Below are 22,960 nucleotides of genomic sequence, written 5' to 3' on the forward strand. Positions count from 1 at the left end.
CTGAACCTTAAATTAGCAGTGGAGAAAGCCAAGACCAATCTAATTTTCACCACAGAATTCTCAAAAGGCCCTGAGGGCATTACTGGAAATAGGGAACACTGGAAGGGATGAGCTAGAATAAAGGGGATCTTCAAGAGATAGTGAGATTCCCCAGACCAGGCCCCTGTTCTGTAAAGCTATGATTGCTCCCCCTCCATCTGGCAGAAGTATATACGTGAAGATACATTCTCTGGAAAGTATAAAATATAGGTCTCTGGGTGAGGGACTCAATACAACTTGTTGGGGAGTGGGTACTGTCATGAAAGCTGGGATTCGGTGAACACATGCAAGTGAGATATTCACCACAAGCCCTACCCCCACCTTGGTTCCCAGAAAGATGGCAGAAATGCTCAGACCCTCCGGCAGGAGACAGGAAGATGCTGGGCAATCTGAAACAGCCAAAGAGTTACTGACACTGGTGGTTCCCCAAGTAAAGGGCTGTAGACAACCCTTTTAAGTGAAGCTATTGCCAACAAGCTCCCACTCACCTGTGCCGGGCTTGAATTAGGCTGGTTTCCCCCATCCCTTATTTTTAAATATAACAGACAAAGAAGGACCACCTGATATCTGAGGAAGGATTCCAAAATGAAAGATAGAGTCCAAAGCCAACAAACAAACCAAAAATGAACTTGCAACAGAGATTACAATCAGCACAATTCAGACTGTGGGACCTCTATAGGACAAATGGCCCAGTTTCTTCAACAAATATATGGAATAGAATACAAAGGAGAGAGAGAATTGGGGGAACCTATAGATTAAAAGAAATTAGAACACATGTCAACCAATTGCACTATATGGACTTTATCTGAGTACTGATTTGGAAAATCCAATTGGTTTTTTTAAAATGAGATAAACAGGCGATTTAAATATTGTTTGGCTATTTGATGATATTAAGGAACTGTTGATAATTTTTAGGTATGACTATTATGGTTATGTTTTAGTAGTCCATTATATATGTAGGTATATGTATGTATATGTATGTATATATGTATACATATATACATATATATACATATATATACACACACATATATATGCAATACATATATATGTAATAAATATACATATGTATACATATGTAATACATACATATATGTAATACACATATATATATATATATATAAAATGAGAAATATACTGAAATATTTATGGATGAAATGATATGAGAGCTGGGATTTGCTTTGAGAGAATCTAGGTGAGGTGGATGATTAAATAAGTGAGGCCAGGAGATGACGGGAACATGGGAATCTCATACTATTCTTTCTACTTTATGTTCAAAATTTTTCGTAAAAGAGGAAAACTGTCATTAGAATCCTTGGAGAATACACTGAAATCATAAAACAAAATAATAGAATATCAAAAAAGAACATTCCAAGAATTTTTTAAAAGCTCCTGTAAATAAAAAAATAATAACAGAAATAATATTCAGTAAAGAGCTGGGAAAAAATTTTCCAGAAACTACACATATTCCAGAAACTACAGAGAAAAATTATCAAAATGAAAATTTAAGAAAAGAATAAAAATTAGAGGACAAGTCCAGAAAGGTCCAGAATCTGGGAAGTAGTTCCAGAAAGAGTAAAAAGGGGAAAGAGGAGGAAGAAATTCATTAACACAATAGTGTATAAGAAAATGTCCCCGGGGGCACCTGGGTGGCTCAGTCAGTTAGGCTTCCTACTTTGGCTCAGGTCATGATCTCACAGTTTTTGAGTACAAGCCCCATGTCAGGCTCTGTGCTGACAGCTCAGAACCTGGAGCCTGTTTCAGATTCTGTGTCTCCCTCTCTCTCTCTCTGTTCCTCCCTCCCTAGCCTCTGTCTCTCTCTCTCAAAAATAGATAAATGTTAAAAACATATTAGAAAATGTCCCCAAACTGAAGACCATGAACTTCCAAAAGAAAAGGATGTACCAACAGCCTGACACAATGGATGAAAACAGGCCCACATCAAGACACATCACTGTAAAGCTGCAGAACATGAGGGACAACATCACTGTAAAGCTGCAGAACATGGGGGACAAAGAGATTCAACAAATTTCCAGAAACAAAATAAAATAAAACAAAAACCCTGGCTATACAAGGACCGGGAATCAGGAGGATATGGGACTTCACACCAGAAGAGACCGGAAAACAAGGGAGCAATACGTTCAAAATTCTGAAAGGAACTTACTGCCAATATAGAGTTCTATATCGAGCCAAACTGCCAATCAAAGGTGAAGTCAGAATAAAGTCATGTTGCAGACATGGAGGCCTAAAAAAATTATTTCTATTCATCCCTTCTCAGCAACAAAAGGAAGAACATTCAGAAAGAGGAAGAAATGGAACATGGGGAACAAGGGAAGGGATCTAGCAGAGAAAAGAGGTGAAGGGGATTCCCAGAATGGTGACAAAGAGAGATTCCAAACTAAAAGTCTGTTCTCTCTGTCCTGGTTCCCTCATCCATCAAGCAGGGAAGTACTAATAGGACCTATCTCACAAACTTGCAAGGATTCAGCAGAGAACACTTAAGAATAGTACCTGCTACAAAGTAAGAGCTGCAAGAGTTGCTGTTGTCACCACCATCAAAGAATGGACCCTTCACTATGTTAAACATAGAACTAACTACTTGATATACTGCAGTAACTAAAAAAAAAAAAAAAAAAAAAAAAAAAAAGTAAATCAATGTAAAACACATTTCTGAGCTGAACATATTTCCAGCTTTGGAATAACTAAAATTAGTCACAGAACCATAGGGTTTCGGAGGTTGGCAGGGTTCTGAGATTTTTCTAGGGCAATTTCCTTGTTTTACAGAATAGGAAACTGAAGCTCAGAGTGGCCAAGTCACTTGCTTAAGACTACACAGCCATTTAGAAGAGGAATTGGGACTAGCAGTCAGGTGTCTCCTGCCACTGCTCTGAAAACCACAAGCGCAGCTGCACAAGCCACCCTGTGGCATCGTCAGAGAGTCAGAATTCCACAGATACCAATAAAAAAATCGCCAGAGAAATATTTTGTCCAACTCTTATCATTTTACCCTAAAACCTGGCACCTGGCTCAAGATATACATAAACAGAAAGGCTACATAGAAAGATCCACCCAGGGCAATAGAGAGAAGAGGCTACAGTTGGATTTACTGAGTTGGATGGACAATAAAGAAGAAATGCATTGAATTCACTGTCCTATACAGAGTTTTAAGTCTAGGAAGGACATCTTTAGTGATTTACACATAACAGTATTAATCACTAGAGGCGCCTGGGTGGCTCAGTCGGTTGAGCGTCTGACTTCGGCTCAGGTCAAGATCTCGCAGTTCACAAGTTCCATGAGTTTGAGCCCCGCATCGGGCTCTGTGCTGAGAGCTCAGAGCCTGAAGCCTGCTTCGGATTCTGTGTGTCTCTCTCTCTCTGCCCCTCCCCAGCTAGTGCTCTATCTCTCAAAAATAAATAAAAACATTTTTTTTTTTTTAATTTATAAAGAGTATTAATCCCTAGTGCTACTGACCAGTATGGCACAGCATGGCTGGACATCACTGATCCCTGAGTAATGGAATGGGTAACAATGTACTTTCACTGCAGTTTTCTAAGTCTTTCTAAAGGTGTATACACAATTTGTAGGATTACTAGCCATTTCGGTCACTGCTTCCAAGCATAGATGATGCTCCTATATAAACGACCCAGGGATACAGACTACTCAGCAAGGCCAACAAAGACGTGAGTGTAGTCTTGTGGGGAAAAGGCTGGAAGAAGAGAATGTCCTCCTTGCCTCATCAGGCAAAACACCCCTGACACTCCTTAGAGGTTTGAGAAGGGAATCAGGCTGGGTGAGAATTTTCCTGGTATAAATTCTATGTCTGTTTTCATCTTGTTCCAACTAAAAATAAGCTCTCTGTACATTTGCAGAAAATCCCATTCAACAGTGTGAGAAAAAGTTATTTAAAAACAAAATTGCTTAATTTCTTTTAACTAACTCTCAGAGAAAAGTACATGCTAATTTCTCATCTGTGCTTCTTGGCTATTTATTACAAACAAATTTACAATCACCTTTGGATATAGTACATGTTCCACTGCAATCCAAACACCGAAGTGGTGAGTGGTTGGATTAAATACCTCTTCATATTTTGACCTTTAGGCTGAGATTTAAAATGACAGGTAAAGAATCCAAAAATACCAAAAAATGCTATCTTGAAATCTTTTAATCCTTTTTATAAATGCTTATTTTGGTGTTTTTGATTAATGAAAAGATTTTCTCCTTCCACTTTCTTATAAACATTAGGTGCAACTTGGAAAATCATTCCAATAAACAATATAAAAGTATGTACTCACAACTTAGCCAAGTTAGTAAAAACATAAAATGAAATAAAAACTACTTGGAAATATTTCCAGTGTCTTCTGTACATGAACAGGAACATACAGAAAATACAGTTTTAAAATGGAAATTACAGCACTGTCAACACTCACAGAAAAAGTAGAATTCCGGTGTTTGCCAGGGCAAAGGCGAGTCCCAAAATCCCACTGCCCATAATGGCATTGCTTAGGTTAAAAACAGACATGCCTAAGGAGGTTGTTCCTGGAATCTAAACACAGAGACAAACATAAGCAAAACCGTCCCCAAGAAAGTTCATCATGTCAAAGTCTTTAAAGCACTATTAGGAACCAGCGCAGAAATAAAATTCAAGAAATACTTGTTTAGTGGTCTGGTTATTTTCCAAAATGGGTTTCAGGAGAAAACACACAGGGTCCATGGAATATCCTGGGGAATATAAATAGCTATACTTTTGGTAGGATGCTACATGCATTAAAAACATCTGTCCCAATTTATGGGATTCAAACAAATAAGCAAACTTTATTATAATGACACTTACATAGTCATCACATTTCTTTTTTTCCAAGTGGCTGTTAGTGAGACTTCTTCTACTTTCACGATCAGAAATAAATTTGCTGTAAAGACATGCAGAATAATTTAATTTCACAATAATGATTGAAGGTTAACATTATTACTTATCAAAACATCACACAGGGAAAGTTATCAATTACTTAAGAGTTTACAGCCCTATTCAACCACCTTTCTGTTTTATTTTGCTTTGTCCCTTGCCAGTAATAGTTGTTTACACTCTTGTTTTACCAAGTAAACTATGAGTGTCCCAAGGGCAGATACTTTGCCTCATTTGTTTTAAAATTTTTTTTTAATGTTTATTTATTTTTGACACAGAGACAGAGCATGAGCAGGGGAGGGGCAGAGAGAGAGGGAGACACAGAATCCGAGGCAGGCTCCAGGCTCTGAGCTGTCAGCACAGAGCCCAACAAGGGACTTGAACTCACAGACCACGAGACCATGACCTGAGCCGAAGTCGGACGCTCAACTGACTGAGCCACCCAGGGGCCCCACCTCATTTGTTTTTATACCCCTCACTGTACTTAGTACAAAACACTATTAACAGCAGGTGCTCATCCTGAGATGAAATGAAAGACAACCCTAAATCAAAAAGAACTATAATCTCGAATCATTCAGATTCGAATCATTCAATACTAATAAATGACAATACACAATACAAGCTAACTTTTATGTAGATTTTTCTCTAACTGAAAATTAGGTAATGTCAAGGATACTATAAAGCTGGCATTTATTTTTTTAAATGATTATTTATTTTTGAGAGTGGGGGAGGGGTAGAGACAGAGAGAGAGAGAAGGAGAGGGAGACAGAGGGTCCAAAGTGGGCTCTGCACTGACAGCAGAGAGCCTGATGTGGGGTTCGAACTCACAAACCATGAGACCATGTGTCAGATGCTTAACCAACAGCCACCCAGATGCCCTATAAAGCTGGCATTTAAAAGAATACTGGAGCGGCGCCTGGGTGATTCAGTTGGTTAAGTGTCTGACTCTTGATTTTGGCTCAGGGCATGATCTCAAGGTTTGTGAGTTCAAGCCTTGTGTTGGGCTCCTAGCTAACAGCCTGCTTGGGATTCTCTCTCTCCCTCTCTCTACCCCGCCCCCACTCGCACACACACACTCTCTCTCAAAATACATAAAAACATTAAAAATAAAAATAAAAATAGGGGCGCCTGTGGGGCTCAGTCGGTTAAGCGTCTGACTTTGGCTCAGGTCATGACCTGGCAGTCCGAGGGTTCAAGCCCCACGTCAGGCTCTGTGCTGATAGCTCAGAGCCTGGAGCCTGCCTCAGATTCTGTGTGTCTCTCTCTCTGCCCCTTCCCTGCTCATGCTCTGTCTCTCTCTTAAAAATAAAAAAAAAAAAAAACTTGACCCTCCCCCACTCATGCTCTCTCTCTGTCTCAAAAATAAATAAACGTTAAAAAAAAAAAAAAAAAAAGGAGGGGCGCCTGGGTGGCTCAGTCGGTTAAGTGGCCGACTTCAGCTCGGGTCATGATCTCGCGGTCCGTGAGTTCGAGCCCCGCGTCGGGCTCTGTGCTGACAGTGCAGAGACTGGAGCCTGTTTCAGATTCTGTGTCTCCCTCTCTCTTTCTGACCCTTCCCCACTCATGCTCTGTCTCTCTCTGTCTCGAAAATAAATAAACGTTAAAAAGTAAAATAAATAAATAAATAAATAAATAAATAAATAAATAAAACTTTAAAAAATTAACAAATAAAATTTTAAAAAGTATGTTTTAAAAAATTGAAGCAGGAATTCAGAAAGCTCTAAGAATCATCAAATATATTCCGGGTTAATATGAGAAATTTATGGCCTAAATTTCTAATTAAAAAAGAAAATTCCCCATTAAGAAAACAAATGTTATTATTGTCAAAGAAAGGGCCATTCATAGGTACACTGTTGTATGTATTAGTAAAACATGTTAGGGATGCTTTTAGGCTCTTCTTCTGAAAATGTCATTGTCCGGTCTCAGCAAGAACTAGTCACAGTGAATTTTTTCACTAATAAACATGAAGCCGCTTGAACTGGACTATTTTCAAGCAGGTATCTTTAAACCGTACACTAGATTTTCATAAGCTGTTTTGAATGATGTGGTATTTCACAATAAAACATTTTTAAATGAAAGACAGATATCATCAATGTTGGTTTACTATAGCTACCTACCTTTTTCATCTTTAATCTAAGAGGTCTGGCTTCTCCCTGGCATTACTTCTCCAAGTTTGCTTCATTTTGCCCTGACAAACTAAAGACAAGCAATATACATACTATGAACTTCCTCTGGGACCATCACCTCATATAAGCAGCACAATCTCTGGCTTATTCCCTTCAGCATCTGCCTGTGTCTACAACCTGTCCAGTTACCGTGAGAGAGCAAAAGGAGGTAGAAGGAAACCTTGGTCTCCTGAAACTCAGGAGAAACTGTGCCACTAAAACCAGAATAGGTTTGACTGTGCAAACCTGAGATGAGATCAGGAATCCAGAGAAGGAAACGCTTCTTCTATTGGGTGGGACTAGCCAGAGGAAACTTAAAGGCAGACGCCTAAGAAATAGTATTGCAGGCTCTTAGCAAGAGAACGACATAATGAAAGTATCTTTGGAGACCAATCTGGCAGCTGGATAGCACTGTTATTAATGATTGGTGTGGCCCTTCTTTTGCCCTTAACATTTTAAATCTTTACACAGAACTGAGGTTTACGGATCTGGCTGAAGAGGGGCAAGGGAAAGGTGTCTTCCTTTTCACACGGGCATCCCAAAGAAAGTGGGTGCTGGACTTGCCAGGGTGAAATGGACTCCTATTTAGCGTTGCTATTAAGTAAAAGGCTCTATTTAATCAGGTTAATTTTAATAACTCAATTCTAACCAAATCTTCATCTAGAAGCTCCCTCATTTGCCTTTCTTGTGGAGGGACCTGTTTTCCAAATAGAATTTCCATTGTTTTTTTAATGTTTACTTATTTATTTTGAGAGAGAGAGAGAGCGCGTGTGTGCGCAAATGAACACACAAGCAGGGGAGGGGCAGAGAAAGAGAGAGAGAGAGAGAGAGAGAGAGAGAGAGAGAGAGAGAGAGAATCCCAAGCAGGCTCCATGCCATCAGCACAGAACCCAATGCAGGGCTTGAACTCACAAACCATGAGATCATGACCTGAGCTGAAATAGAGTCGGATGCTTAACTGACTGAGCCACCCAGGTGCCCCCAAGAATTTCTATTATTTTTAAGTCAAAAGAAAAACCCCAACATTTTCAAAGAAACCAAACCAAACACCGATAAAACACCTGTGAAAGCAGACCTAAGTTCCTAGCCTGGCGGCACTCAGAGCTGGTGGCAGAGGACTGGTGGGCAGGGGATGGGCCACAAACACCTTGACACCAGGGGCCTTCAGTAGGGTCAAACATTGTGCAACGTAAAAGGATAAAGAATAAAGTCCCTGCATGATTGCTGGGTCTTTCTTACGGAACTTCTACAGAGGGAGTATGATAAACTGACATACAGTAGCAAGTAACCATTAAGAAGCACATTAGAAAACACTGTGTATCAAGTGTCTCCCTGATTCTGCCTCTTCCAGTCTACTTTCTGCGGAGGTTAGGCTTAATAGGTTTTCCCAAAAATCTTCACTGGCTCCACTGAAAAAGCTTCAAGTACAGAGTCCCTGTACTGCTTAATTTAATTTTGTCTCAATGTCCCAATCTTAGCTCCCCCTGCTTCTCAAAATGATCTTCCCAAGAGGGGTGAGGCCTGAGACAAGACCAGTGCATTTTGAGAACAGAGACTGAAAACTCTGAAAAACAAGTACAGTTGACCCTTGAACAACACAGGGGTTAAGAATGCTGACCTCCTGTGCAGTTGGAAATCTGTGGGGAAACAGGTTTTGCTTACATAAATGGGTTAGAAGTTTAGGACAGAAACCCACCACCATGGGGCGAAAGCACCCAAGGTTAGCTAGCAAGATATTATAATGGGATCACGAGTGAGACTTGTTATATCACTTGCAGGAAATTACTTTCCATCTGATGCCAATATACTATTGTGCTTTGATCACAAACTCCACTTGCCCCCCAGACCCTTTGCTTCTTACACACATAAGTTAATGATTACTGTCTGACTGTTTTCTCCATGCTCACGTGTGTAATATCTGGTTTTCTTCATGCTCACCATGTGGGTAATATCCTGTGAGCTCAATAAATACGGAGACAAAACACCTGTTTGGGGCTCTTGTCTCCTCCCTGACATTAGCCTCTCTTGTATTCAATTCTGCATCTGCTCTCTTTCTGGACAAGAGGGCACTCCAGACTCATAGTCTGCAACAGAAATCCACGTATCACTTTTGACTCCCCCAACACTTAACTAGTAATAGCCTACTGGAAGAATTACCGATAACACAAACAATTGATTACACATACTTTGTATGTTACATGTATTATATACTGTATTCTTACACTGAAGTGAGCTAGAGAAAAGAAAACTGTATTAAGAAAATTATTTCCAGGGGTGTCTGGGTGGCTCAGTCAGTTAAGCGTCCGACTTGTGGCTTTGGCTCAGGTCATGATCTCACAGTTTGTGAGTTTGAGCCCTGCATCAGGCTCTGCACTGACAGTGTAGAGCCTGCTTGGGATTCTCTCTCTGTCCCTCTCTCTCTGCCCCTCCCCTGCTCTCTCTCTCTTTCTCTCAAAAACAAATAAAAACTTCTAAAAAAATTAAAAAAAAATTATTGCCAGTACTGTACTGTATTTGCTAAAAAAATTGGACCCGTGCAGTTCAAACCTGTGTTGTTCGAGGGTCAACTATAGTCGGAATCCACTCTCCCTTCAGGAGACCCTCCTCTCAGCCAGTGCAGCTCTGCCTGTTCAAAATGCGTTTTTTTTCTTTTTTTAAGATTTTAAAAAGTTTATTTATTTATTTATTTTGAGAGACAGAGAGAGAGAGACTGCAGGAGGGGCAGAGAGAGAGAGAGACAGAGAGAGAGACAGACAGAGAGAGAGACAGAGACAGAGAATCCCAAGCAGGCTCTGCACTGATAGCACGGAGACTGATGCAGGGCTCAAACTCAAGAACCTTGATATCATGACCTGAGCCGAAATCAAGAGCTGGACACTTAACTGACTGAGCCACCCAGGCACCCCTGTCCTCCCAGTTCAAAGCCCTCATCTTCCATGAGTCTTCTTATACTCTGGTCTGAATGGAGTTTTCTGGCTCTGACCTATTTACTATTTTTCTGTGGCACAGACTGAGCCATGAGGTCACTTTGCATCCCGAGCGGTTATGTGGTGTCCTCACTCCCTCTCCTTCCAAATGTACCTGCCCATGCAGTAGCAACTCAGAAGACCCTCCACAAACCAAATATGCATCTTCTTTTTAGGAATTATGGAGTAGCTTAGGCTGCAGGGAAATCTAGCTCAGTAAGAATGAAGTACTGAAAGAACGCCTCTTTATTCTCTTTGTGTTGTTCCAAAATGTTCTCCTCTTTATATCTCTTTATATCTTTGTATTTCTGTAAACTATTTTCTAAAAACAAATAAAGCCAACCCTTTTTGTAATGGAAAAGTCTATTCAAAATAACTAGGTCATGCAGCTTATCACAAGTTTCTGTTATCTCACCATTTAAAAAATGCAATTGTGTGTTAAAAAGCACTGACCTCTGGCAAAGAAACTGAAATAAAATTTCTATTTACTGACTTAAAAATGGGCTATGGGCAAGGGTGCCTTTGACATGTGGTCTCAGATGATAAAGGTATTATTAAAAAAAGAGTTTCCACAGGGTCGGTCTGTACCCACAAAGCAGAATTCAACCAACTCTTAGGTAGCCAATTGTTCTGCAAACAAAACAAAACAAAACAAAAACCAACAGTGTCTGTCGTGGTGACCTTCAATAGACAAAGCCTTAAAGAGGATGTAGGCATTAGACTGAGGTAGTGTGAAAGGAGGAGAGAAACATAGAACAGTTATTTAAAACCAAAAATAAATCAGCAACAACAATCCAGTTAAGGATGGGTTGTACAACAAGAAGAAAATCTTCCTATTGTAATCTCCACCAATCAGGTTCTAACTAGATTATAGTGTTTCATTTGAAGATTCGTCACACAAAAGGGATGAGTGGTTGAACTCAAATGACCTTTGTGAGTTCCTTCCCTGAAATGTTAACAATCTATTAAAAAGGAAAAGGAAAAAAGAACAAGAGCAAAGAAGCAGGTAACAAAGAGACTGGAAAACATGAAAGAATGAAAGACACAGGAAGGCATTTCAAGAGAAGACTGATACAGATGGTCAACGATACATGGAAAGATGATCAACATCACTCATCATCAGGGAAATGCAAATCAAAACCCCAATCAGATATCACTCCACACTTGTCAGAATGGCTTAAATTAAAAAACACAAGAAACAATAAGTGTTGGTGAAGATGTGAAAACAAAGGAACCCTTTTGTACTGTTGGTGGGAATGCAAGCTGGTGCAGCCACTGTGGGAAACAGTACAGAAGTTCCTCAAAAAGTTAAAGATAGAAATACCATATGATCCAGTAATTCCACTACCAGGTATTTACCCCAAGAATATGAAAACACTAATTTGAAAAGATATATGCGCCTCTATGTTTATTGCAGCATTATTTATAATAGCCAAATTATGGAAGCCACCCCAGTACCCATTCACAGATGAATGGATAAAGAAAATGTGGCATATATCTACAATGGAATATTTCTCAGCCACAAAAAAGAATGAAATCTTGCCATTCACAACAACATGAATGGACCTAGAGGGTATTATGCTAAGTACAATGTCAGTCACTGAAAGACAAATACCATGATTTCACTCATATGTGGAATTTAAGTAACAAAACAAATGAATAAAGAAAAAAAGAGACAAAAAAAACAGACTCTTAACTATAAAGAACAAACTGATGGTTACCAGAGGGCAGGTGGGTGGAGGGATAGGGGAAATAGGGGACTGGGATCAAAGAGTGCACATACTGTGATGAGCACGGAGTAATGTACAAAATGTATACAATCGTTGAATCACTATATTGCATGCCTGAAACTAATATTACACTGTATGTTAACTATACTGGAATTAAAAAATAAATTAATGAAAAATTAAAAATAAATAAAGAGAAGACTGAGAAGTAAACAAAGCCTTACTTGATGGGTAAACTCTACTGAAAAGAGAAAAAAAGGAGGGGAAGGAGACTTTAACTGGAACAGGATCCATTAAAGAAAGGAAAGAATTTTCTGACATGAAAACTGAATTCAGGAAGTTATGGAATCTCCTTCCCTAAGGTTTAGACAAGATAATTAAATTTTCAAGGGTCCTTCCAAGTGATACATATTTAGTACATAAATTCTGAAAGATACAGAGGGACCAAAACAAAGGCTAGTACAGGGCATAGTGACAAGAGTTGTCCCAGATTCTTTTAAGAAAAATCTTAGTTAAGACACTCAAATTTTGTTAGATGCTTCTAGGGTCGTAACAACACTAACTCTACATCAAGATGAGAACAGCAGTAGATAGATATTAAAATACATGAATATGTGCATGGACACAGAATAATCTACTAATATTTCGACAACTTTAACATTTCAACAGCTTTAAGGTAACAATAACCGGCCACCATGCAAAACCTTAAGCAATGCTATTATTCCTTGGGGTGGAGAAGACAGACATGCTTACCAAAGAAAGAGGGTTGCACTGTTATTGATACATACTTTTCTCATACTAAAAGGCCTACTATTGCCGGACACTGCCAAGTACTTTACATGGGTTTTCTCATCTGTTTTCACAATAATTACACGGGCTAGTACTATTATTAGCTCCATTTTATAGAAATTAAGTAACTTGACCGAAGTCACATTGCTAACAACTAAAACTCTTGAGCCAGGATTTGAATATGAGCTGGCTGAATGCAGAGCCTGAATTTTAACCTACAAACAGTACAACAGTATTGCATTTAATATTCCCCAACGATCCCATGAGGTAAGGTATTATTATTATCCCTGTCCCACAGGGATGGCACTAAGGTTCGAAGCACCAGACCACACAACATCTATTGATGGAGCCAGGATTCAATACAAGTCTAAATCCAAACCATGCACTGACTGTTCTGTGTGTGTGTGTGTGTGTGTGTGTGTGTGTGTGTGTGTGTGTCTTTGTCTGTCTCTCTCTCATTTAACAGATATTTTGTAACATCCACCCTGTACCAGGCACTATTATCATACCATATCATACCATTACAAGGTATAAGAAATAGAAAGATGATTAAGATGGCTCTTTCTCTTAAGCTTACACCTAGAAAGTTTAGAGCTTGCTACTACTAAAGTGTAGTCCATGGATCAACAATACAGGCATCACGTGGGAGCTAGCTGGAAATTAGAATGTCAGGACCCATCCCAGACTTCCTGAACCAGAATCTGCATTTTAACAAGGTTTCCAGGTGTTTCATACGCACGTTAAAATATCACCACTACTGGTCTAGTGGACATTTTGAAAGGATTTGCTGTTTCAGGTATAGTTTTCTATGACTACAACCCCAAAATTAGGGCATGAAAGAAAACAAATGAACTGGAATAAGGGCAGGTGTCCTAATACCAAAATGGCTCTACTCTATTTTTAACTAAACTTAAAAAGACTAGTCTTTTTTTTTTTTTTAAGTTTATTTTTTTTATTTTTTGAGAGAGACAAAGACAGTGCTAGCTGGGGAGGCGCAGAGAGAGGGAGGAGACAGAGAATCCCAAGCAGGCTCTTCAATGCCAATGCAGGGCCTGATGCAGGGCTTGAACTCATGAAACCATGAGATCATGACCTGTGCCAAAACCAAGAGTTGGATGCTTAACCAACTGAGCCACCAGGTGCCCCAAAAAAGATGATTCTCATAGTATCCTAGTGGGGAGTTTCTGGGCAAAGTTACCAGTTATATGCCAGGTAAGGAGAGACCAACATTTGTTTTCAACATTCTCTCTAGCTTCCTAAAAAGAGGCAGTGTGACCTAAAAACTCACTCCTTTGGGAGTTGGCTCTCTTAGATTCATATAATTGAGCCTACTTTCCTCTCACCAATGTGAAAAAGCCACAAGAAGTGTGAAAGGTATTTAGGTACAGCTTTTGCAGGAATCATGATGGGTGTCTTTTTTGTTTTTTTGTTTTTAATTTGCCTTTTTTTTTTTTTGGCTTCTCGTTGTCATATCCTGTTTTTAATTTGAATTGTCCTAGAGCCAGGAATGAAGCAAGATTCATGAACTGTGTCAGTGAAAGAGAGGATATTAAAGAAAGAAATGCCTCACACTGTATTTGCAGCAGCGGAACCAAATTCCACAAAGCAAGCGGTCAGCACCAGCCAGCTCTCCCGCTGTAGCTGCTTACTGCCTGAGTCACAGCCTGTGAGGAAGTGAGCTCACCCAGGCAAGGTGCCCAAGCCACAGGCGAGAATGGATATTTCCAGTCACTGCAAGCTGTAACCTCCTCAAAAACTTAGTATTTTCAGTTTAGTAAGTACAACATTTAAAGACCTGGCTCAGATTCTAAACTGAATATTATCAATGACTCACTTGAAGGTCCTCCAGGTTTGCACTGCTTTGGGAATGAAGCTTCATTATCAAACCAAAGTGTCCTAGTTGTGAAATGGTTAGAATCCCATGCACCATTAAGTGGAGGTCAGCAGTGACTGCGGGACGCTCCAGGTATACAGAGCTTAAAATAGCACTGGTAGAGTTAAATAAAACCAGTAAAGACGATCTTTTTCATTAATGCCCCAGCATTATAGTCAGAGGCGGCAGGAGAGGAGCAGAACGACAGGGATTTCTCACAGTCCTGCGTGTGCCCTTGGGCAAGTTACTTTATTTCTCGGAGCCTGAGTTTCCTTATTTGTAAAACGCATTTTTAAACCATCCTTACTTGCAAAAGAATGCATTGCATGATGTTATAAGGAAAAATGGCAACATATGTAAAAACACCTGGCGCTCAAGAAATGGTAATTATTATTGATAATTACTCAGAAGAGGTGCAAGAAGCAAATTTGCATCCAACAATAAGAAACATCATAACACAGTGAACTTGGATAATAACAAGGAAGTGTCTGGGTTGCAGACTTAACTTCTAAGAACATTTAAGGAAGGGATAAAGGGAGATGAGGCAGGGTCGGAATTTCTGAGTTTGTAAATGATGGCAGCTGAGTCCTTTGCTGGACTTCCAACTGTACACCGTATCAGAACACAGAGCAGATTTCCAGAAACACTTTCCACAAAGATGCCTGGTGAGCTGACATGTTTTCATTTTCCTCAATCCCAATTTCCTTCTGACCACCCCCCAAATGTATAGATCGGTGGTGATCCCAATTTCCTTCTGACCACCCACCCCCCAAATGTGTAGATCGGTGGTGTTCTAATAAGGGGTTGTGTCTACTCTGCTCTCTTCCCCTGGTCTTTTAGGAGGGCTGCATTCTTCAAGCAAACCACAACACTGAGCCCCAAGCTGGAGAGCGTCCTGCTAAGGGATCTACATATGCTGGCTATAAAATCAGTATGTCAGAGAATACCTCAGATCACTTTTTTAAAAAAGACACTGGTCCTGGGACACCTGGGTGGTTCAGCTGGTTAAGCGTCTGCACTCAGCTCAGGTCATGATCTCACAGTTCGTGGGTTAGAGCCCTATGTCAGGCCCTGTGCTGACAGATTCTCTCTTCTTTCTCTGCCCCTATACTGCTTGCACTCTCTCTCTCTCTCTCTCTCTCTCTCTCAAAATAAATAAATAAATAAACAAACCAAAAAGAAAAAAGACACTGGTCCTACTCTTCTAACTTAAGAAACATAGGACCCGAGAGCTGCAAGGATATGCTGAGGTCACAACTGGGGCCGAGAACTCTGAGGGCAGACTCTTCCCATCTGCCTCCCTACTTTCTCTCACTCGTGCTCTGTTTTCTTTCTGTTTCATGTACTAATTCTCAACTACATTTTCTCAGAGAGCCACTGGGGCTAACCCATTGTTATTATTATTTAAAAGCTGTGTCATAAATGATGCTTGCAATAATGTGTTTGCAGTTTTAAAATGGGAACATTGGCAAATAAGACGTGGACCATTGTTGATTAGTATGTGGGTGAGGGCAGACGAGAGTGTTACACACTCAGATACGGGATGCGGCGAAATTCCAGTAGTCTGTCTAATTCACAAGCACAGAGCTTTGAAAAGTTAGGGCTGGTTGGGGTCCAGTGTATTGACATTTTTTTATTAGACTCAATTGAAAGGATGAATAAATTACTTTCCTATTTGTTTCATCTGCTATTGCATACTGTGCCCAACAGATGTCACATAAGAAATTCAGATTAGATTTTCAAATGGAGCATAACTTTAGTAATGAATAATTCAAGGGAAAAACTGAAAACCAGAATAATATTTTAGAGACATTTCTTTCATTGGATAGAAAGTGTTAGTGGAAAAATACTCACCTATTTATCTGACCATTTTCTACTTCAGTGAAGTCATTGGAATCGTTGCTAATGTTATCATCTTCAGGCACCGTCATGTTTTGCAACTCTGTTAATTCGAGTCCACTTTTGAAATGCATCATGTTTAGAAAGTATCTGTGGTCAAAAAATTAGTCCAAATTCTGCTCTGAGTGTATTACAAAGGGATAGCAGCAAAAATAGAAGCTTGACACCCCTAAAATACAACACAAGAAAACATTATTAAACATATGAATACCACCACTGATTAAAGATAAACTATTACAAGCAAAAAAAAAAAAAGTTTACCGATAATTTAACACATTTTGCTATCTAATGCATTAAAGCAATCTTTGTACATCTAGTTATAGAGGCTTATCTCTAAATTTTATGCCTGTCATAAATCTCTCTCCATCTCAACTACAGAGGGAATCATGTGCTGTAATCTTTGTGTTCACGTTTATAGGAACACCATGTCAGCTGCAGGCAATACCGATGCCCTTTTATGAAACAGTGTGTTTAAAATGAAAGCGACTCAGTTATTTTAGTGCATCTGATCACAGGGCACACACATCGTGGGTGCAGACGACAAAGACACAAAAGCACCTCTGATTTAGCAATCCCAGTTTAATAACAATGCAGATCCTCAATAAATGGCATCATGAGGGATCAACTACCCAACCTGGAGGTCAAGCAGCAAAGGACAAATCTGTGTTTTGAAATTTAGCAAACACTTTATCCATCAACTGCAAGAGATTAAATCAATCTCTTCAATGAAATCACTCCATGTCAGGGAATTAGGGAATTAAAAACTCATACTCTGGGGATTTAGGTTAATCCACCTAAAACTATATTTCCTCTCCAGAAACAAAAGACTTGCAGAGTTCATATTCTCCCCCACATGGATGAGCAGAACTTACATTTCAATGGTGTAGAAGAAGGAAAAAAGTTTCAGACACACAACATTACAAATTAAGAAGCAGATGGCAGAGTGCCTGGGTGGCTCAGTCGGTTATGCAGCCAACTCTTGATTTCAGCTCAGGTCATGATCTCGTGGTCCATGGAGTCAAGCCCTGTGTTGGGCTCTATGCTTAGGATTCTCGCTCTCCCTCTCTCTCTGCCCCTCCCTCGTTCACTCTCTCTCTCAAAATAAATAAATAAACGTTAAAAAAATAAAAAAAAGAAATGCAACCTAAAAAGCCAGGTCTATGCACATAGAGGAGCCTCAGCAGGATCATCCCAGTGAGGGGATAGAGACCATGGAATGAAGCAGAATGCCAATAAGTTTGTTCTTCTTTTTACCTCCAATGGTAAACCCTTTTGGATGACATTCTGTCTGATCCTGAAACCTGTAAGATGACGGTAGCCTAGTTAAGAGTCAAAACTCTAGGGGCTCCTAGGTGGCTCAGTTGGTTCAGCGTCTGGCTCTTGATTTGGGCTCAGGTCATGATCTTGCGGTTTGTGGGTTTGAGCCCTGCATCTGGCTCTGCGTTGACAATGTGGAGCCTGCTTGGGATTCTCTGTCTCTCCCTCTCTCTCTCTGCCCCTCCCCACTCACACACATACTCTCTCTCAAAATAAGTAAATAAACTTAAAAAAAAAAAAAGGGTCAAAACTCTAATGTGCCCAGCTAAGCATCCTAGTACATCCCAAGAAGCATTTTGCGAATTGATAAAATTTTCAGGACCCATAGAAAGTACCTTAGAATGATACCTTTTTTAGAAATTTTCTTCTTCTCTTTCCCACAACCAGGCCACACAGTATTCCCATTTGTTCATGCAGACTCACATCTAGAATGAAACTTTCCTGGCTCCAGAATCCTTTACAACTTCCAGCAGGGAGATTCCCCCAGTGCTGGGGACCTTCTGTTCCCCTTTGTACCTGTCCTCTTGAGCCTGGACCCCCAAAAGGATCGGGAGAAACTTAGACACCAGGCATGGATGGGGATCCATGGGGCCAGGGTAAATGGACCCCGGAGTGGGGGCCTGGAGCTTCCTCCCACACCCCCAGAGAGAGGGGGACATCTTTGTCCTCTGCTTGTGAAGACACTCTCACTGCCCACTAGCAGTGAGACTGGGGAAGCTAGGCTTCAAAAAAAAAAAAAAAAAAAAAAAAAGGAAAAAAACATTTCCTAATGCCTCATGTTTTGAGAGCCTCACCTGCCTGCAGGGCAGGGCCTCTCCTGGAAAACAGGAAGCCAGGACAGGGAGAGTTGAGTGCCATGTCTCCTGGGCTAAGGCAAACCTGGCAGCTCAGGGCTGATTCTTCTAGCCAGCTAGCAACAGGGCCTCTCTGTTTTCTGTGCCTTCACACAGCAGCAATGTTTACAACTGCCTTTACTTCATAAAAGCTGAAGTGCGTTAACATGTGCTCTTACTTGCTGACCGCCTTAATGAAAGCTGCAAGGATGGGCTAGACTGGGCACTTCCCAGGAGTCTTGCCACACTAGCTGTCTCCTGTGCAACTTCCTCAGAGTCTGAAGTGACATGAAGTGATACCGATTCAGATACTGAAGTGACACTACAGGGCTGGTAGAAAGTTGATTCACTGGATGGCGTTTCCAATTTGGGTTGAGTCCTTTTCTCTCTCCAAATTGGTAGAAAATAGGACACTGGACAAAAATTTTCTGGGGACAGGAAAGATCGACTGATAATAGATCTAAAGTCTCCTGTTTGAATTTCAACTTTCATATCAATATATATATGTGTGTGTGTGTGTGTGTGTGTGTGTGTGTGTGTGTATGTGTGTATACAAATCATTTAATAAATGGGCATAAAAGCAAAAGAATAAAAAGACGAGAGGAAGTCCTGGCCATGAAAATATGTATTAGGCAAATCCCAGTACAAAGTTAATCACACAGAATTAATTCCCCCCCCCCCCCCTTTGGCTTAAAGAGAAAATATTTTTTCACAGTTCTGGAGACCAGAAGTCCAAGATTAAGGTGTCAGCAAGTTTGGTTTCTCCTGAGGCCTTTGTCCACGGCTTCTGGCCAGCTGCCTTCTCTCTGTGTCCTCACGTGGTCTTCCCACTGTCTGTGTGTTGTCTGTGTCTTAATCTCCTTTCTTTCTTTTTTTTTTTTAGAATAAATTTTTATTGTTATGAAATAACCTATCTGAAATCTAACTTGTTCTTGAAAATGAAAACTGGAAAATGGGGTAAATTAACAAAGTTAGTGACACCTCTCACCAAGGCTGAGGTCACATTTAGAAATTACTCTCTATTCAGTTTATTTATTGAGGCTAGATGATTAAGGAATTTAAAAGGTTGAAAAAGGTCAAATTCAGGGATCTGAGGCAGCTTTGTAGAAAAGTCACATTTGGACTGCCTCTTGAAAAAGAATTTTTTCTTTTTCTGATTCTAAAACTATTACATACTCACTGTATAATCTTTAGAACAGAACTTGCAAAAGAAATCCCACCTGCGGGGGAGCCTGAGTGACTCAGTGGGTCAAACATCCAACTCTTGATTTCGGCTCAGGTCACGATCTCACAGGCTTGTGAGTTCAAGCCCCTCTGTGCTGATCTCTCTCTGCCCCTCCTCTGCTCTCTATATCCCTCTCTGCCCCTCGCCTTGCCCTCTAACTCTCTCTCAAAATAAATAAAAATAAACTTAAAATAACATTAAAAAAAAAAAAAAGAAATCCCACCATCCAAAATTGGGCCACTGTTAGATACTGGTGTGTCTCCTCTCTTCTTTTCTTCTTTTTTATTCCCCTTTCCTTCTTTTTCTTTTTCCCTCTCTAGCTCCCTCTCCTCCTCTTTCTCTTTTATTAACATTGGGATTTTAGACTTTTTTAACCTACTTTTCTTCATGTAGCATTACATTATAGGCATTTTGGAGAATAGAAATGTTTTTTTAAAAACATTACTTCCTTATTAACGAATAATATAAACCTTTATAGAAAAATTAGAAAATACATGTTTGTTACACAAGTAAAAAGAAAAAAGTCACCTCGGATCTCAGCAAACAGAGAGTATGACCTTCCAGGGCTTTTCTATGCACATAGATACAGTGCCTGGCATACAGCAGGCACTCAATAAATACCTGTGAAATGAAAAGAATGAATACAAATAAAAAATAGGTATACATTTACAAACATGGAAATTGTACCAGAGTTTTTAAAACGTATTTTTTCACTTAACAAGATATGATCTCCTACCCTGAGTTATGTCGAGAAAGTAAACACGGCCTACACCATTACTGCAAATGCTTGCTTATCTGCTTGACTGTGCCATAAACTGACATCCAACCTTTACTGCTGGACAGTCACACTGCTTGACAGACAAGTGACTGACTAGAGATGGGGCCTGAGCTGAGACGTCTCAGTAAAGGAGAACATGGTCAATGGCACAGAGGCAGAAAGTGCAAGTTGAGCTCAAGAAGCAAAAAATTACAGTTTCACTGAAATACAGACGCGATTATCAGATCACATACAATTAATTAAAAGACCTAATAGGATCATTGTGTGAAGATCATGATGTTAGCCCAACCATAATTACTATCTCTCAATTTTTATAATAGCTTATAAATTAAAATTTACTCAGCACAGAACATCTTTTATCCTTTACCACAACCTTGTGAGGTACTCTTAAGCAAGCATTATCTTGGTATGCTTATTGGTACATTTTACTAATAGTACCAACATAAAATACATAAACTTATTCTCTATTCTTCATAGTGTTATATATCAAAGGAGAAGATCTACAGAAAAACTTGTCTGGCCTTACACTGTTTAGACCCTGTTTAAGCAAGCAAGACCATCCCATATAAAGTGACAGTATACTATAAAATATCTGCATGATAGAGACCAAACTATAGGGCAGAATAAAGAAAAAAATCCAGAAAGATTTCAGAGATATACAGACATACCGATGTACAGAAGGAAGGAAGGAAGGAGGGAAGGAAGGAAGGAAGGAAGGAAAGAAGGGAGGGAAGAAGGAAGGAAGGAAGGAAGGAAGGAAGGGAGGGAGGAAGGGAGGAAGGGAGGAAAGGGAGAGTTAGAGAGTGGGAGGGAAGGAAGGCGGCAAGAAAGAGAGAGGAGAGAGGAAGGAAGGAAGGAAGGGAGGAAGGAAGGGAGGAAAGGAAGGAGGGATGGAGAGAAGGAAGAAGGAAGGAAGGAAGGAAGGAAGGAAGAAGGGAGATGGGAAGTTGGGAAGGAAGGGAAGGAGGGAAGGAGACAGGTATGAAGGGAGGGATGGAAGGAGAGAGGGATGGAGGGAGGGAGGGAAGGAAGAAGGAAGGAGGGAAGGAAGGAAGGAAGGAAGGAAGGAAGGAAGGAAGGAAGGAAAATAAATGGTTGCCTGGAGAAATTGCTAAGGTTTTACAAAGGGTTAGAACTTGAACTATGTCTAAAAACAGGTGGATTTAGACCAGGGGGTTGGGAAGGCATTGCTTGTACTGGGAACAACACAGGCCAAATGTACACAGAACAGCCCTGAGTGACCATTTAGATGAACCTACCTAGAGTAAAGGGAGCAAGGTACATGTTCTTAAGTAGTAGAAGTTTTATAGGTTTGGTAAAAGCCAACTGAAAGAAAACCAAACCAAAGAATATATTGTAACTTAAACAATGTCCAAAATCATTTTTAGGGATAAATACAATTTCAATTGCTCATGTACTTTGTGGTGGATCCTGCTCAATATTTGCTCCTACTTCTTTCTAGTCTAGTTCTGTAGATGATGGAAAGTTGATGGCATCCATTCTGCTGGTACAATTCTAACAGGTGCAGCAGAGAGTTCTGGAGCCAACAGTGTGGCTATGGATTCCTGATCATTGGATGTGGCTCAAGCGATGTGTTCCTGGAGCACGCAGTTGAGACAATAAGAAACTGGCTTCATGGTTTCCTGCCTTCCTGACAGAGGCACAAGTAGCAGTTCCCTTAGCAGACTGTTTTTAAGTGGTGGTATTCTGGTAATTATTTCTAAAGACCCAGCCTCAGGCGATCTGCCATCTCTTCTAACCATCTTACAGGTATTTAGTTGTCTGTATTAAATCTCTTTCACTTAACATACATAGGAAGATCTCTGTTACATGCGACTAAACCCTAATTGATATTCTTATTTTTATTTCCCCCCTTTCAAACTTTTATGATGGGAACTTCTAAATACATATACAGAATAGTAGACAGAATAGAATAATGAACCTTCATGTACCAACTTCAACAATTATCAGGTCAGGCCAATCTTACTGAAGTTTTACCCCCAACCATCACATAGAATTATTTTAAAGCATTCTGATATCGTATCATCTGTAAAATATTTTAGCACATATTTGTAAAAGAATGCTTTTATAAAACAATACCAACAGATCACTATCAAACCTCAAAACTAACAATAATTCCTTAATATCACTAAATGTCTGGTCACACATACTTAATTCTAAAATTGTTATGAATCCCTCTTGTTTTTTTTATTATTATTATTCTGAAAAACTAATAAGATCAAACCTTTCCTAGTTCAACTCCTGAGAATCAATTATAATAACTGGGCCAATAGTTTTGAGAGAGTGTTAGGCCTTCAGGCCAGTGATGGTCCTCTTCCTCCTGCCGTCTCTTCCCGGGCCTGAGCCAGTTTACCCACCTGGGATCCTTGGATCACCTGGCTCTTAGCTGGTAATAATGCGAACCCATGAGCTGCTTTTGTGTATCTCA

The 22,960-nt window shown here is 40.0% G+C and overlaps 1 protein-coding gene across 2 annotated transcripts in view; it reads right to left on the reverse strand.

Annotated features, from left to right (window-relative positions):
* Nucleotides 1–22,960, reverse strand: part of SLC38A1 (solute carrier family 38 member 1) — a 68,868-nt gene that overhangs the window by 36,068 nt on the left and 9,840 nt on the right. The window contains exons 2-5 of one of the 2 annotated variants that reach the window (XM_047868014.1): nt 20,262–20,354; nt 16,314–16,448; nt 4,871–4,946; nt 4,467–4,582 (exon numbers count right to left, since the gene is read on the reverse strand). In XM_047868014.1, the coding sequence (XP_047723970.1) occupies nt 4,467–4,582; nt 4,871–4,946; nt 16,314–16,435 (314 nt within the window). In that variant the 5' untranslated portion in view covers nt 16,436–16,448; nt 20,262–20,354. Of the gene's footprint in view, nt 1–4,466; nt 4,583–4,870; nt 4,947–16,313; nt 16,528–20,261; nt 20,355–22,960 lie in introns of both variants that reach the window. The other variant, XM_047868013.1, reaches the window with a different exon arrangement.

The sequence above is a fragment of the Prionailurus viverrinus genome, chromosome B4, assembly GCF_022837055.1.
Source record: "Prionailurus viverrinus isolate Anna chromosome B4, UM_Priviv_1.0, whole genome shotgun sequence".
Classification (NCBI taxonomy): Eukaryota; Metazoa; Chordata; class Mammalia; order Carnivora; family Felidae; genus Prionailurus; species Prionailurus viverrinus.